Raw genomic sequence first — 14,132 nt, 5'->3', positions numbered from 1 at the left:
TAGATAATTTATTGAATGGATATATTTATTTATAAGCCTAATCAATAGCTATAGTTATATATCACATAGATTTAGTGTAATATCTAATGAATTAATATATTCTTATAAATACATACTCCCTCCGTCCACGAAATGAGTACCCATATTTCCTTTTTGGTCCGTCCACCAAATGAGTACCCATTTCCTTTTTTGGTAAGTGTACCCCACTCATCCTACTCACAATAAAAGTGGGTCCCTTATTCCACTTACACACACTTAATCAATTTCTTAAAACCCGTGTCACCCCCAAATGGGTACTCATTTCGTAGACGGAGGGAGTATAATATATAAAACAATTTTAAAATAAAATATGTAGTAAGGGTAAAATAGACAACCCATAAGTTGTCCTTAAATTGCTTTAGACTCTTTTTCTATTAGTATAGATAGTATAGATTAGTGCTAACTATTATTCATTGTTTGATTAATCTTTAGGGGTAACTATTTACTGAATTCTAACCGTAATAACTTCTTGATAGTTTGAATTGCAATTTTGTATGTTAGACGACGAACATGGAAAACGGCAATCCACACGAAGTGTTGACTTTAGATGAATGTTTAAATCTCAATTCTAAATTCGTACAAAAAATTAGAAGGTGCAAATTAACTATCAACCGCAAGGTTGAGACATTGTTGAAACACTTTGTGAATAGGTCTATCTAATTTGCAACAAGTTCTAAAATTTGGATAAAAATTGCATAGTCAACATTATCGAATGAAAGTTCCTAGCCAATATTATGAAAGGTCGATACAAATAGCAAACAAAATGAAGCGAGATAAAGAGCACGATTAAATTATAGGCAGAACACATATATTATATATGAAGGTGGCCATCACGTTGGCAATAACGTGAACCCCAAATTATACAAATAGAATTTTAGTTGTTACCACGTTGGGAATCATATATGCCCAAATTCAAGCCCCACAACCCAAACTATAAATACCAGCAATACTCTCAGCAATTCATAACACAATCTTGAGAAAAAGTCACCCTACCTCGTAGCATCTCAAAGATGGCAAACCGTCATTTCCTTACTATAATTCCTTTCCTCTTTCTCACCCTGCTCCCCCACTTGATGAACGCCAACGAGACAGCCCCGCAGCTTCCAAAACCGGCAGAGAAGGTCGCTGACGTCGTGGTCGAAGGTGTCGTCTACTGCCAAAGCTGTGAGACCTACGGTACGTGGCACCTGAGCGGAGCTAAGCCTATTGAAGCAGCCACCATTAGTGTCATCTGCAAAGATCACAGAAATCGAGTCAGCTACTACAAGGCATTTGATACCGATAAAAATGGTTACTTCTATGCACAGCTTAAAGGCTTCAAGATGAGCCACTCTTTCTTGGACCATCCCCTACATTCATGCAAAGTAAAACTGGTGTCTTCCCCTCTCAAAACCTGCAACCTTCTCACCAATGTCAATTATGGACTCTATGGTGCTCCACTTCGCTACGAAGACAAGAGAATTGTTGGAAAAAACTACGAGGCAGTGATATATGCTGCAGGTCCACTGGCTTTCCGCCCGGATCATTGTGCTCCTAAGGAAGAACCCTAAATTAATTATTAGCTCCCCAAGCCCTGATAAAGCTCCATTTCCAATTTTCCCTATGTTGTTTATCAATCTACATTTCCATTTATTAGAAAATATTCTATTTGTAAGTCGAATTATTTATGAAGTATCCTGAGCAGCTTCTTGATTTGTGAATCATTTAACTACTTTCCCGCATTTACTTTTGAAGGATATAGGACTATTAGAATCTAAAAGCACAAATAAAAAAAATTAATAAAACACGAAAGGAACACAAAACATATGGACATGAAGTAAAGAAAAGTTTGGTATTATCAAGAGCATGGACTAGATAAACTACAGCAAATTATCAAAATACTATGAAAGAGGACTAAAAATCTCACTTACAGGCATTTAAAAATCCATTGGCATTGCAAACAATTTGTTGATTTCAGCCATTGCCTCTTTGGTGCACAAAGTTTGTTCAAATAAATCACTGTCGTTTCTAGTAGATGAACTTGGCATGGAGCTCTCTTGTTGATTATCCAATTCATCATCGGGAAGAATTAAAAACCCAGAATGATTGCTCATATCTTCTGACATTTTATTTCGGCTCTGATCAGGGTTACATTTCGAAGCCATATTTAGAGGTTTTTGGAAGAAACCACTAGCAGCATCAGCCTTTGTATCATCTGGTTCATCATCATCAGGAAGTATTAGAAACCCTCCACTATGATCTTTCACTTCAGGTGATTCGACGTGTTTCCTTGGCCTTCTTTTCCTTGTAAATTCAATTGGCTTTCCAAACATGCTATTAATATCTTGCATAGCCTCCCTCAGATTAATGGTGGGGTCTACAAGGCCATGATGCCAAGCATTCTCCACCTCTGGTTCATCTGAAATGGTTGATCCTACAAACCTATAAACTACTGTATCCTCCCGGATCCCAGCTTGGATTGGCCTCCTAGGATTTGGGTCCTTAAATGCTGAAGGGTGATCATTTGGTCTAGCAAACACGGAAGCATGACTATTAGATATGTTAACAGGATTAGTGTCTTGAGCTGGTATACCTTTTCCATATACTTCCTCTTTAATATCAACAGTTTCCTCGCCATCCACGTATATTTCAAATGATTCGTCCAGAGGCTGATTAGTGTCAGGTGGTGTGAGTTGGGGCAGTGATGGAACCTCTGAAGAGTTCTGCTGCGACTCTAAGCTTTCATCAGTAAGAACCCTAAATCCATTCTTCATATTGCCACTAGCACTGGACTTATTTGCTCTTGTCCTGCCAGAGATTGATGGTTCTAATGGCTGTCGAAACATGCTATTAATGGCATTCATGGCCTCTTTTGTATTAATCGTAGGTTCAACAAGACCATGATGCCGTGCATCTTCTGCATTGGATTTTCCAACAATCGCAGTATCTACAAACCTAACCACAACCGTGTCATCACTACAAAGTTTTTTGTTTTCATCTTGTCCAACTTTGACCTCAACTCGGGAATCACTTACAACTACCTTTCTAAAAAGTTCTTCATCAAGTACTCCAATATTACTGGATGTTGCAGAGATGTGCTTACGATTTGATTCATGTACAAGCATTTCATTCTGGGAGCTTTGGAGTGACACCTTATTTCCAATATTCACGAACTTAGCTTCTGTTCCAAGCAAATGATCTTTACACCGGATATCTGCAGGCTGACCATCCATTTTGTGCAAACTCTCTTTGCAACTTCTAACCTCATCGCGCTTCAATCTCCCCTTGTTTGTATCCCCTCCCTGTACCTGCACTATGAGCAGACATGGTTTAATATACGAACCTGACCAACAATGGAAAAGTTGCTACGCAAAATGTGATAAACAGAAAAACCTGAACTCTCTTTTTTTTTGTTCGCTCCAGACGATAGAGAAACTGCTCGTATGACTTTTGCAACTCATCAGCGGGCTCTGCAAGGCTGTATAAGTATAGAGGATGTAAAACTTCAGCACAGCAATAATAAATGCAACCACACTTCTGCATCATTCATGAGTTTTAAAAGGAGATTGTAAACAAACTGATCATGGTATAATCAGCAATATGATTTTTTTTGTGAAATGCTAAATTGAAGTTGGAATTTGCGATCATATGCACGACCATCACATGGTTTTAAAACTCAAAACTATTAAATCAAAATCTGAAAGCAAACTCAATTGAGATGAATAAATGGTCTATATTAGAGAGCTCAGTACAAAACATAAGAATCTAAGACATGCTTAAATAAAGAGGATGCAATTACTAAATAGTAGATGGATCAGACGGGTAAAAATGCAATTAATTTTGTCCTAGCCTCACTGCAGAAAAAGGTCAGATTTCTCCATGAAAGTTGCTACCGAACTGCTAACTAAAAGTTTCTTACTTCTGCACCCCCAGATGATAAATTTTCTCCGCTGCGTCAAACTTCTTCATCTTCTCATAATAAAGGGCATACGCTTGGTAAAACAGAGACTTTTTCAGCCCGATCCGATTCATCTCCATTGTTTTCAACACTGCTCTTGGTTCTTCCACAAAATCCAACTACATTGCAAGACATATAAAAATTTATAAAAGCATGCTTCAAATCTCATCCAATCAATGACCACATTAGAGTGTTCAATACTGAGCCAATAAGTTCATAACGACACAATGAGCTCAATGCTTCCCAAACACAAAATCAAACTAAACGTCAATCGAAAGAACGCCGGAAACAAAAACGATAACTTGCTACAGCGGATAAGAAGGAGATACCAATTGCAACCAAACGCGGAGGTATCGCAAATCGTTGGAGTAACGGCGGTCGGTCATGAAAGTCTCGGCGCATTTCTGGAGAAATCGAGGAAGTTTCTCTTTCAGAAGCTGAGGCGGCAGCGTCTCCTTCATCTTCTTTATCCCACTGCTCAGATACACAAGTAAATCGCAACCCAATCATACAAATGCAAGTACAACACATGAAATAAACTTGGAGTCGAGAAGTGAGATTATTACCGAAGCCATGGAAGCAGAGGATCCATCCCATTGTAGGATTTGATCTCGGAAATCAGAGACGAGAAGAGATTTTCGCAAGGAGATTTCGCGTTGCTCGTCTCTGACATCTTGTTGCAAATTGAGCAGAAAGGGGTTTTTTTGGGGGGTATAGGTGCAATTGCTTAATTTTGAATTCATTAAGGCGCCTTCATCTTGCTTGCTTCAATTCGTCCAAAACCTTTTTAGTTTTTACTTTTTAATATATATATATATATATAGATCTTCTCCCTATATATATATATATATATAGAGAGAGTTCAATGGAGACCACTCCCTTAAATAAAGAAAAAAGACCAAATCTTGTGAATTGATCTTACTTAATCTAATGTGATAATTTAACCTTTAATTATGATTTTATTTCATTTATTTTATATAATAAAGGTTAGGTTTGTCATTTTGTATTTTCTTCTCCCAACTCACACACTCTCTATCTCTCCCACAGTGTTCTTCTCCGGCGAAGCCGCCGGCATCTCCTCTTCCTCCTGCTGCTGCTCCTCGCCTCCATCTCCTCCTCCGTCTCATCCGCCGTACCCTCCGAGTTCGAGACCGCCGTTGTCCCCTCCATTCCCCCTTCCCTCGCCTCCCTCCCAATCTCCCCAATCTATCGACGACGGCGTAGCCAAGGAGAGGCCGACGAAGACGGCGACGGTGAAGAGGGAGTTTACGTTCACCAGGCCGTCCAGAGCGGTCACGTGGACGCTCGTGGTGGCGACCGTCGCGCTGCCGCCGGATCTGCAGATTTGTAGTGTTTGTAGAAAATAGTTCTAATGAACATATTAATGTTTGTCGATATGTTCGTAGAAAAACAAATGAACATACTAATGTTCGTCGATATGTTCGTAGAAAACAAATGAACATTTTAATGTTCACCTATTATGTTCATTGACGGATCAGGTCCCAGAATGGAAAGAGAAGAATTTTCGGGATTTGTTCAAACCAATATTTAATTACAAGAAAAATCAAATCAGGAAATTATATGAACCGTTGATTGGAGTAAGATGAATGGTCTTAATTTAGTCTTTATTTTTTATCTAAGGGAGTGGTCTCCATTGAATATATATAGGGTTAGGTTCAATGAAGAAGGCCTAAATGTAAGAAAGAAGAGAGAAGTAATCTTATCCGTTGATCTTATCTAATCTAACGGACATGATTTATTCACGTCATGTTCAACGAATTTTTTCGTTGAACATTCCTGAACATATACAATATTTTTGGGGGTTCTGGGTTTCGACCCCCCATATGTTCAACGAAAAAATTCGTTGAAAATAGCGTGAATAAATCATGTCCGTTAGAATATTAATATAATGTTTTTTAGATATTCAATAGTTTTTAGATATATAATGATTTTTAGATATTTAATAGTTTTTTGATATGAAAATTGATTAAAAATTAAAAAAATAAGAATGAATGAGAATTGAGGAAAATTAGAATGGAGTGATTATACGACGCCACGTAGGATAGAATTTATTTTGTTGAAGTATTTATATAATGACTTTTTAGATATTTAGTTTTTAAATATATCATGACTTTTAGATTTTTAATGATTTTTAGATATAGAAATTGATTAAAATTTAGAAAAAAATAAGAATGAATGAGAATTGAGAAAGATAGAATGGAGTGATTGTATGATGCCACGTAGGATATGATTTATTTTGCTTTAATATATAGATTCCGATATAGCAATATGGCCACAATTTTCAAGAAGTATTTTGTTTTGATTTTGATTTTGATTTTCAGCATAGTATTATTAGCTATGGTAATAATAATATCATTTTTTGATTTGTTACAAAATAAACACGTTTGACTCATATGACGACGTTCCATGAGTGATATGTGATTAGTGCACATTAAATTTCGAGGAAAATATTAACATAGACTTTTTTTTGAAAGGAAAATAGTACGATTTTATTACTCAACGTTAAGACGTACAATATCCCTAAGCCAACACGAGAAATCCTGCGTCCATTGACAACAACTATCTATCTTCCACGCATATTGCGCTAAACAATGTGCGGCCTCATTCACCGATCTGGAAAACGCCAATAAGAATACTATCACGAGCAGCCTCAAGGATCTCGCGTATATCTAACGGTAAGAAATCCGCCTCCTCTGTTGGATCTGCCATTACTCTCGCGGCCAAACATCAAATCTGTGTAAATACGAATCGGCCTGAATTCACACTCCACGCAAAACACTATACCAGCGACCACCGCCATAACTTCCGCTATCATCGAGTTCGTCGTAGGTTGAGTTCTCTTAGACATTGCAGCACAAATCGTCCCCAACTCATTCCTGACAATCACTCCAACTCCGAAAGCTCGAGCCCCTTCATCGAAAAGAACATCAACATCCACTCGGTATTCTCCTCGCTTTGGTCTCTTCCACTTCTTCTCACCCAATGACAACCCCATGACAGTGCTCATCGCAAAGGCTGGTTTTGCACGTTGAAAACCCTCACATATAGCCATACATTCCTGTGCCGATGGTATTCTAAGAACCTCGCCATCCCCATGTTTAAACTTACACTTAGCAACCCATATCTGCCACACCATTATCACCCACACCTCATGCTCCTCTTTAGAAAAATTGTCACGAATAGCCCAAGCCACATGCATCAACTCCAGTCCTCGTGCTTTCTGTAACAGAGACTAGAAAATACTCTCCTTCCAAGACTGCCGGACAGCTGAACAATAGAGCAAACTATGCTCAGTAGAATCCCAGCCACCCCCGCAGCTAACGCAGCTGCCTTCAACCGGGACGTGTTGTCTCTTAAGGTTAAGCTCTGTTGGAATCAGGTTCGAGAGAGCTCGCCACATGAAGACTCGCGCCTTTGGCGGAATAGAGAGATGCCAAACAAGCTTACTCCACCATTTCATCTCTCGCACACTTGTCGAAGAATGCTGATCATAAAAGCCAATCGCAAGTAAATAAGCAGACTTCACTGAAAACTGACCTTTAGGCTCAAATCGCCAAGCAATCTCATCACTTTCACCATGCTCGGCAACAGGCGTAATAAGCACTCGATCAACATCTGGCGGCCAAAGAAACTGATCGAGCCGAGCTTTATTCCATTTTCCATCATCATCTATAAAGTTTGCTACTCTTAGATCCTCCACCCGATCACTTCTTTCTTTTCCCATCAGCCTGCTGTCAGAACCATTCTTCACCCATGAATCTTGAAAAAATTGGATCCTTTCGCCATCACCGACCTTCCAATATTTACCCCAGTCCACAAGATCTCGACTCCAAGCAAGAGACCGCCAAATATAGGACGCTCCCGCTCGAACCGACGCATCCATAATATCCATGTTTCTGTAGTACCGAGCTTTAAAGACTCTAGACACCAGGGATTCTGGGTTCCGAATCATACGCCATACTTGTTTAGCAAGAAGAGCTTTGTTAAAATTCTGCAGATCCAAGAAACCCATCCCTCCCCACTCCTTGGGCCGACACAAGTTATCCCATCGCTTCCAATGTATTCTCCGCTTATCATCTTTATCTCCTCACCAAAATCCCGCACACAAACGATTAATATTATCACAAATAGAATCGGGAAACTTAAAACACTGCATCGCATAAGTAGGAATAGCTTGAATGACCGCTTTGATCAACACATCTCTTCCTCCTCCCGAGAACTCCCGCTGACCCCAGCTGAGAAGCTTTTTTTGCACTTTTTCAATCAAATAGCTAAATTGAAGTCTTTTTTGTCAGAGAGAAAAAGCAGGCAACCCCAAATACTTCTGAATTCCGTTACTTCCTGAACACCAAGACTCTCAAGCACTGATTCCTGTTGCCAGCGCTGCGTATTAGGGCTGAAAGATGCCGAAGACTTCTCAAAATTTACCCTCTGCCCCGAAGCCAACTCATACTCTCGGAGAATCCGCTTCACAACAGCAGCCTCTGTGCGGTCTGCCTTAAAAAATATCAAGGAGTCATTCGCAAAGAACAAATGCGTGATGGACAACTCCCTTGGAATAATCGGAACTCCATGAATATGCCCTCTATGTGACGCCAAGTGGAATAAGGAAGAGAGACCCTGCGCACAAAGAACAAAAAGAAAAGGTGAAAGGGGATCACCTTGCCGAAGACCTCTCGTCAGCTTCACCTCTCCATAAACACTTCTATTAAGCAAGAAGCTAAAGGAGACTGATCGAACACATTGCATAATGAGCCTTTGCATTCTGTCAGGAAAGCCCAGTTGTCGAAGAACCGCCTCCAAATAATCCCACTCCACTCAATCATAAGCTTTGCTCATGTCAAGCTTAAGAGCCACCGTACCATTCCGCCCTTGTCTCCGATTACGAATCCAGTGCTGACATTCAAAACTAATAAGGATATTGTCTGTGATTTGCCGACCCTTAATGAAAGCACTTTGATTTTGATCCACCAACCGACCCAAAATTTCACGCAAACGATAACAATAGCTTTAGAAACGATCTTATACCCTGTGTTACACATACTAATTGGCCGGAAATCGGCCACCACCTCCGGATTCGCTTTCTTGGGTATAAGACTAATCAAAGTTTTATTCCAGCCTTCAAAATCCGCACCCCTGTTCAGCACCTCAAGAACTTCTTTTGTTATAAAATTGCCCATAGCCGGCCAAAACCGTTGGAAGAAACGAGCATTAAAACCATCCGGCCCCGGCGCTTTAGATGGATGCATGTCAAAGATAGCTCGCTTAACCTTCTCCTCAGTAAACGGTCTCTCTAGCAAGTCAATATCGTCTTCTGACAATCTTTCCTCAATGGAACTCACCACACGCATAACATCCTCCGTCGACGATCCACAAGAAGTAAACAGATTGTCAAAATATCTATTGACCACTCGAGCCATCTCCATTTCTTCTACCTGCCACTCCTCATACTCATCTCGTAACCGCTTTATCGTGTCCTTCTTCTTTCGCTTTGAGGCTTGAGCATGAAACGCCTTCGTATTTCTATCCCCATTAGCAAGCCAATTCACACGCGCCCGTTGCTTCCAATGACAAGCCTCTTCTTCAACTGCTTGCTCAATCTTTTTTGTAAGCTCCAAAATGTGCTCCTCCGAGATTTTTGAATTCACATTCTGAACTCGCTTATTCCGATCCTCCCGGAGCTTCTTAATCCGCTTAGTGAGGTTGCCAAACTTCTCCTTCGACCACTTCTTCAAAAACAGTTCACACTTTCGGAGTTTACTTGGGAAATCAGACTCAAAATGGAGGGAAAACCATTCGCATAAGAAGTCAGGTACAAACTCCCGCTCCATAAACTATTTATCTTCACAATGAAAACGACCCTTCCCTTTACACACAAGCGGGGCCCCTTCTACCTCAAAACGGCAGCCTACCGTCCTATGATCCGAGCCAAAAAAAATCATAAACCTTAGTAACCATGCAAGGAAAAACATCTTTCCAGTCCCTATTAGCGACAAAACGATCCAGTTTCTCATAAATCATATCATCCCTTCGCTTATTCCACCAGGTAAACTCTGTATTAAGTGGTTCCAACTCGGACAAGCCACTATACACAAGAGCATCACGAAACTCCTGCATCTGCCTTGGTGGTCTGCCCCGACCTCCTTGCTTTTCAGAATCTGAAAGAATTTCGTTAAAATCCCCCGCAACTAGCCAAGGCAGCCCGTCAAAACTAATATTATCAATGAGCCTCTTAAGAAGAGTCCACGAAAAACTGCGTTGCTCCGTGACATGATTACCATAAAACCTGGTGAAGCGAAAACTTGGCCCCACACCGCTGATCATACAGTCTACATGTCCCACAGAATAAGATAATATTCGTACGTCCACCGGATTCTTCCACATGAGAATCAAACCACCACTCCTACCCTGTGCATCCACGACAAACACACCATCGAACCCAAACATTGCTTTCCAATTTGTGCATTTCGAACTCACAAGCCTTTTTCATACAAGAAAACAAGACCTGGGGAAGATTCGGTGATAAGACACCGAAGTTCGTGGACCGCACGAGAACTTCCCAACCCCCGTGCGTTCCATACAAGACAATTCATTGGGCTCGGCAGGGCTGCTTCGCAGCCTCCGCCATTATTGCCAACATTTTATCAGTACCATCCTCTACGCGATTAATTTTCATTGCCGGGGTCCCAAGCTCCGCGCCATCACTCGGGCCCCCTTTTCTTTTGCTTCCCGGAGACTCCAACACCCCCGGGTTAACATCCACATCTTCAACCTCAGCAACCCCCAACCTTTGAAAACCCTCCCGACTATACTGTCTCTCACCCCCTCTTCCACCTCTCCCATGCCCTCATCGCCCTCCAAACACCTCATTGTCCCCTCTAGCTCTCCTTTTCCAGCCCCGTGACTTCCCTTCAGTACTCATCCCTCCTTCTTTACACGTATCAACTCCTGCTCCCACCTTATGCATCCTCTTGCCACCATCTCCCACATAATCATCACTATTCACCTTTCCCTTATCCTGCTCTCTTGCTACCTTAGCCCCCAACTCCTGCCTTACGGAGGAAGAATCTCCCTGCACATCCTCCTTATCCCGCCTCATCTCCACTCGTCGAGGCTCATCAATCGGCCTCGAATTAACATTATCCGTCGGTTTTATGATCCGTCGATCCGTAGATCTACTAGTTTCAGTCGAATAATGAGTTTTATTGAGGCCTTCCTTACGTAGTAAATTTCCCATAACCGATTTTCTTCTTGTCTCCTGAGGTTTAGCAGCCATCAGCCATGTTCCAAATTTAAACTCAGCACCCTTATCCACCTTTGTATCCTCGCAAAAACGAACTAGGTGTCCGATCTTCCCACAAGCAAAGCAAAAGTTGGGAAGCTTCTCATAAATGAGTAACACGATAGCACCCTCCATCTCTCCATCTGGCAATATGCGCACGCATCTTTTAAGAGGATTATCCATCCGCCATCGCACGCGGACACGTGCGAAACGACCCATGCACAAGCCCCTCACTCCCATATCGATCTCTTCAACAATCCCAATCTGTTCCCATATTCGACGAACCACATCTAGGTGCATACACGCGATAGGCAGATTATGACATTGCACCCATCCCGTAAACTTATCAAAACAGACATCTGCCGGATTCTGAAAACCCTCCAACTCCTTAAACAACATTAAATCCTGAAACAGATGCCATGGTCCTCCAAGTAGTGCATGCTTCTTGTCCAACGCAGAGGCAAATAGAGCAACGAATATATTCGCCCCCACTATCTCAATTTCCACACGTTGTTGCACTTGGAGAATGCTTGGTAAATGATTCGCTAGCAACTCCCTACTAATTTGATGCCCCGCAAATACCTTCCCCACCAAACAAAGCTTTGTATCTTGCCGTAAACTTTCTGACAAATTTTGTGACAGATTCACCGTACTCGCGTCCGCCTCCTCCTCCAACTTCATTTTATCCACAAGTCGTCGTATCTCATCTTGATCCATGATCACAACCAGCATGAGAAGTCTCAGCCTACCCCATCGAACCGGGAAGAAATTCACCTTTGGAGGCGAAAACCCTAGTCTCTCAAAACCCTAGAGCGTTGGAGAAAAAAATCAATATGAAAATATTAACATAGACTTATTTTATAAATATACTAGTGTTGTTGTACCTGTGCGATATTCATGAAATAATATTGAATTTTTTATATAAAATTTTAGTTCTAAAATGACCTTATATTTTTTTAAGAATTGATTTTAATTAATATTAAATCATTTTAGTCAATTACAAATTAATATATGTTATAATTAAGATTGGCATGTGGCATGGATAGGGCTGAAAAATATACCGAAAATTCGGTATATCGGTCATACCGTATCAAAAAATATAGTAAAATATTGAATTTAAGGTATACCAAATTTTTTGGTAAGATATGATACCGTACCGAAGATTTTCGATAAGGTAAAGGTATGAATTTTTCAGATACCGGGGTATACCAGTGTATACCGATACCGCGGTATATATCGAAAAAATCAATAAATATCGTATTAAAGGTATATACCGGAATATGGTATGATACCGTATTACTGGTATACCGGCATATACCGTCTAACAATATATACGGATGATGCAGTATGATACCTTTGCCTGATATACCGCAATTTGCAGTATATACCAATATACTAGTAATACGACATCATACCTTGTTCCGGTATGATACCATAATTATCGATATACCGAAAATTACTATATATACCGTATCAAAATTTATATTTTTAAAATATATAATATATATTTTTATATATATACTTTTAAAAATATTGATTAATAATACTGTAGAATGATTTATTAAGCTATGTAGTTTATTATACAATTTAAAATAATATATGAATATACATGTATGAGAATATATATAACTTATAATTTAGTATAATATATGAATATACATGTGAGAGAGAATATAAATATCATCAAACTATATAAAAATAAAATAAAAATATAATACTATATAAATAATACAATTTAATATAATCAAATTATAGCATTGGTTATACTAATTTATAACATTGTTATAATATAAAGATCACCTTATATAAATTAAATAGTTATAATATAATAATAACATTATATGAGTTACACAGTTATAACATCTAATTTATAACATTATAAATTACAGCTAACTTTGTAATATAACCTTATAAAATACCTTATAGTATAACATTATTAATTACATCTAATATCTAACTTTATAATAATCATATAAATTACATCTATCTAACTATATAACATCTAACGTATAACTTATTATATCTAACTTGTTACATTTAACTTATAATTTATACTAACATTTAACTTTTAACATCTAATTTTATTGTGTTTGAATTTTATTATTGAAGCTATTATATTTATTAGATGTTATTCATTAGGTAAGCAAGTTTTTTAAAAAATTAAGTTATCAATAATACCGTATCGAAACTTATAATTTCAATATACAGATTATTTTTGTATGTCGTGAAAGTACGATATACCGAAATATGATATGGTATATCGAAACACGGTACGGTATATCGAAACTAAGGTACGGTAAATGTATGAAAATTTTTTGTACCGTACTTTAAGGTATACCAGACTAAGGTATACCGTAGATAAATGTATGCGATTTTTCCATACCGGAGGTAAAGGTAAGGTATAAGGTATAGAGAATTTAGTAAGGTATACCATACTGTCCCACCCCTAGGCATGGATAATCACACAAATTTATACTCCATCCGTCTGCGATATCGTTTCCACATTGTGGACGGCGTGAGTTTTAAGAAAAGTGGTGGATAGTAGTGGATATTATAGTGAGTGGAGTTTGAGTCCTACTATTATTGTGATAGAAAGTTTGTGGACCCTACTTTTATAAATGAAAGTGAAAATGATATCGCGGACGGAGGAAGTATAATTTTATTGGGCTTTTGAATTTATATATAAAGGATCATGTATTTTATATATTTTGTTATCAAACAAATTATTAGGGTATCATAATTATATTATACATCTTAATCACATCGTGTGTATTAATTATGTCTCTTGAATTTTCATTCATACAATAATAGTGATACAAAGAGTATAATTTTATCATAAATTCATTTAAATTT

General features: G+C 38.9%; 2 protein-coding genes across 2 annotated transcripts; one reads left to right on the top strand and one right to left on the bottom strand.

The window, feature by feature from the left end:
• Positions 1-825: 825 nt before the first annotated feature.
• On the bottom strand, positions 826-4,728 carry LOC131001991 (uncharacterized). Its single transcript, XM_057928662.1, has 6 exons — positions 4,543-4,728; positions 4,306-4,450; positions 3,938-4,095; positions 3,412-3,496; positions 1,950-3,326; positions 826-1,270 (listed from the first exon to the last, which is right to left on the bottom strand). The coding sequence occupies exons 1-5, from the start codon at positions 4,647-4,649 to the stop codon at positions 1,956-1,958; spliced, it is 1,866 nt and encodes a 621-aa protein (XP_057784645.1). The 5' UTR covers positions 4,650-4,728; the 3' UTR covers positions 826-1,270; positions 1,950-1,955.
• On the top strand, positions 1,008-1,742 carry LOC131001992 (non-classical arabinogalactan protein 30). The gene has a single exon (XM_057928663.1). The coding sequence runs from the start codon at positions 1,050-1,052 to the stop codon at positions 1,587-1,589; it is 540 nt and encodes a 179-aa protein (XP_057784646.1). The 5' UTR covers positions 1,008-1,049; the 3' UTR covers positions 1,590-1,742.
• Positions 4,729-14,132: the final 9,404 nt, after the last annotated feature.

This window comes from Salvia miltiorrhiza, chromosome 8, assembly GCF_028751815.1.
Source record: "Salvia miltiorrhiza cultivar Shanhuang (shh) chromosome 8, IMPLAD_Smil_shh, whole genome shotgun sequence".
In the NCBI taxonomy this organism is placed as follows: Eukaryota; Viridiplantae; Streptophyta; class Magnoliopsida; order Lamiales; family Lamiaceae; genus Salvia; species Salvia miltiorrhiza.
This window is presented reverse-complemented; position numbering and strand designations above follow the sequence as displayed.

Excerpts from the sequence above, each read along its gene's own strand:
- LOC131001992 (XM_057928663.1), top strand. The coding sequence starts at position 1,050 with ATGGCAAACCGTCATTTCCTTACTATAATTCCTTTCCTCTTTCTCACC.
- LOC131001991 (XM_057928662.1), bottom strand. The coding sequence starts at position 4,649 with ATGTCAGAGACGAGCAACGCGAAATCTCCTTGCGAAAATCTCTTCTCG. Across the intron at positions 4,451-4,542 it reads CCTCTGCTTCCATGGCTTCG|TGGGATAAAGAAGATGAAGG; the intron begins GTAATAATCTCA and ends GTATCTGAGCAG. Across the intron at positions 4,096-4,305 it reads TCCGCGTTTGGTTGCAATTG|TTGGATTTTGTGGAAGAACC; the intron begins GTATCTCCTTCT and ends CTTGCAATGTAG.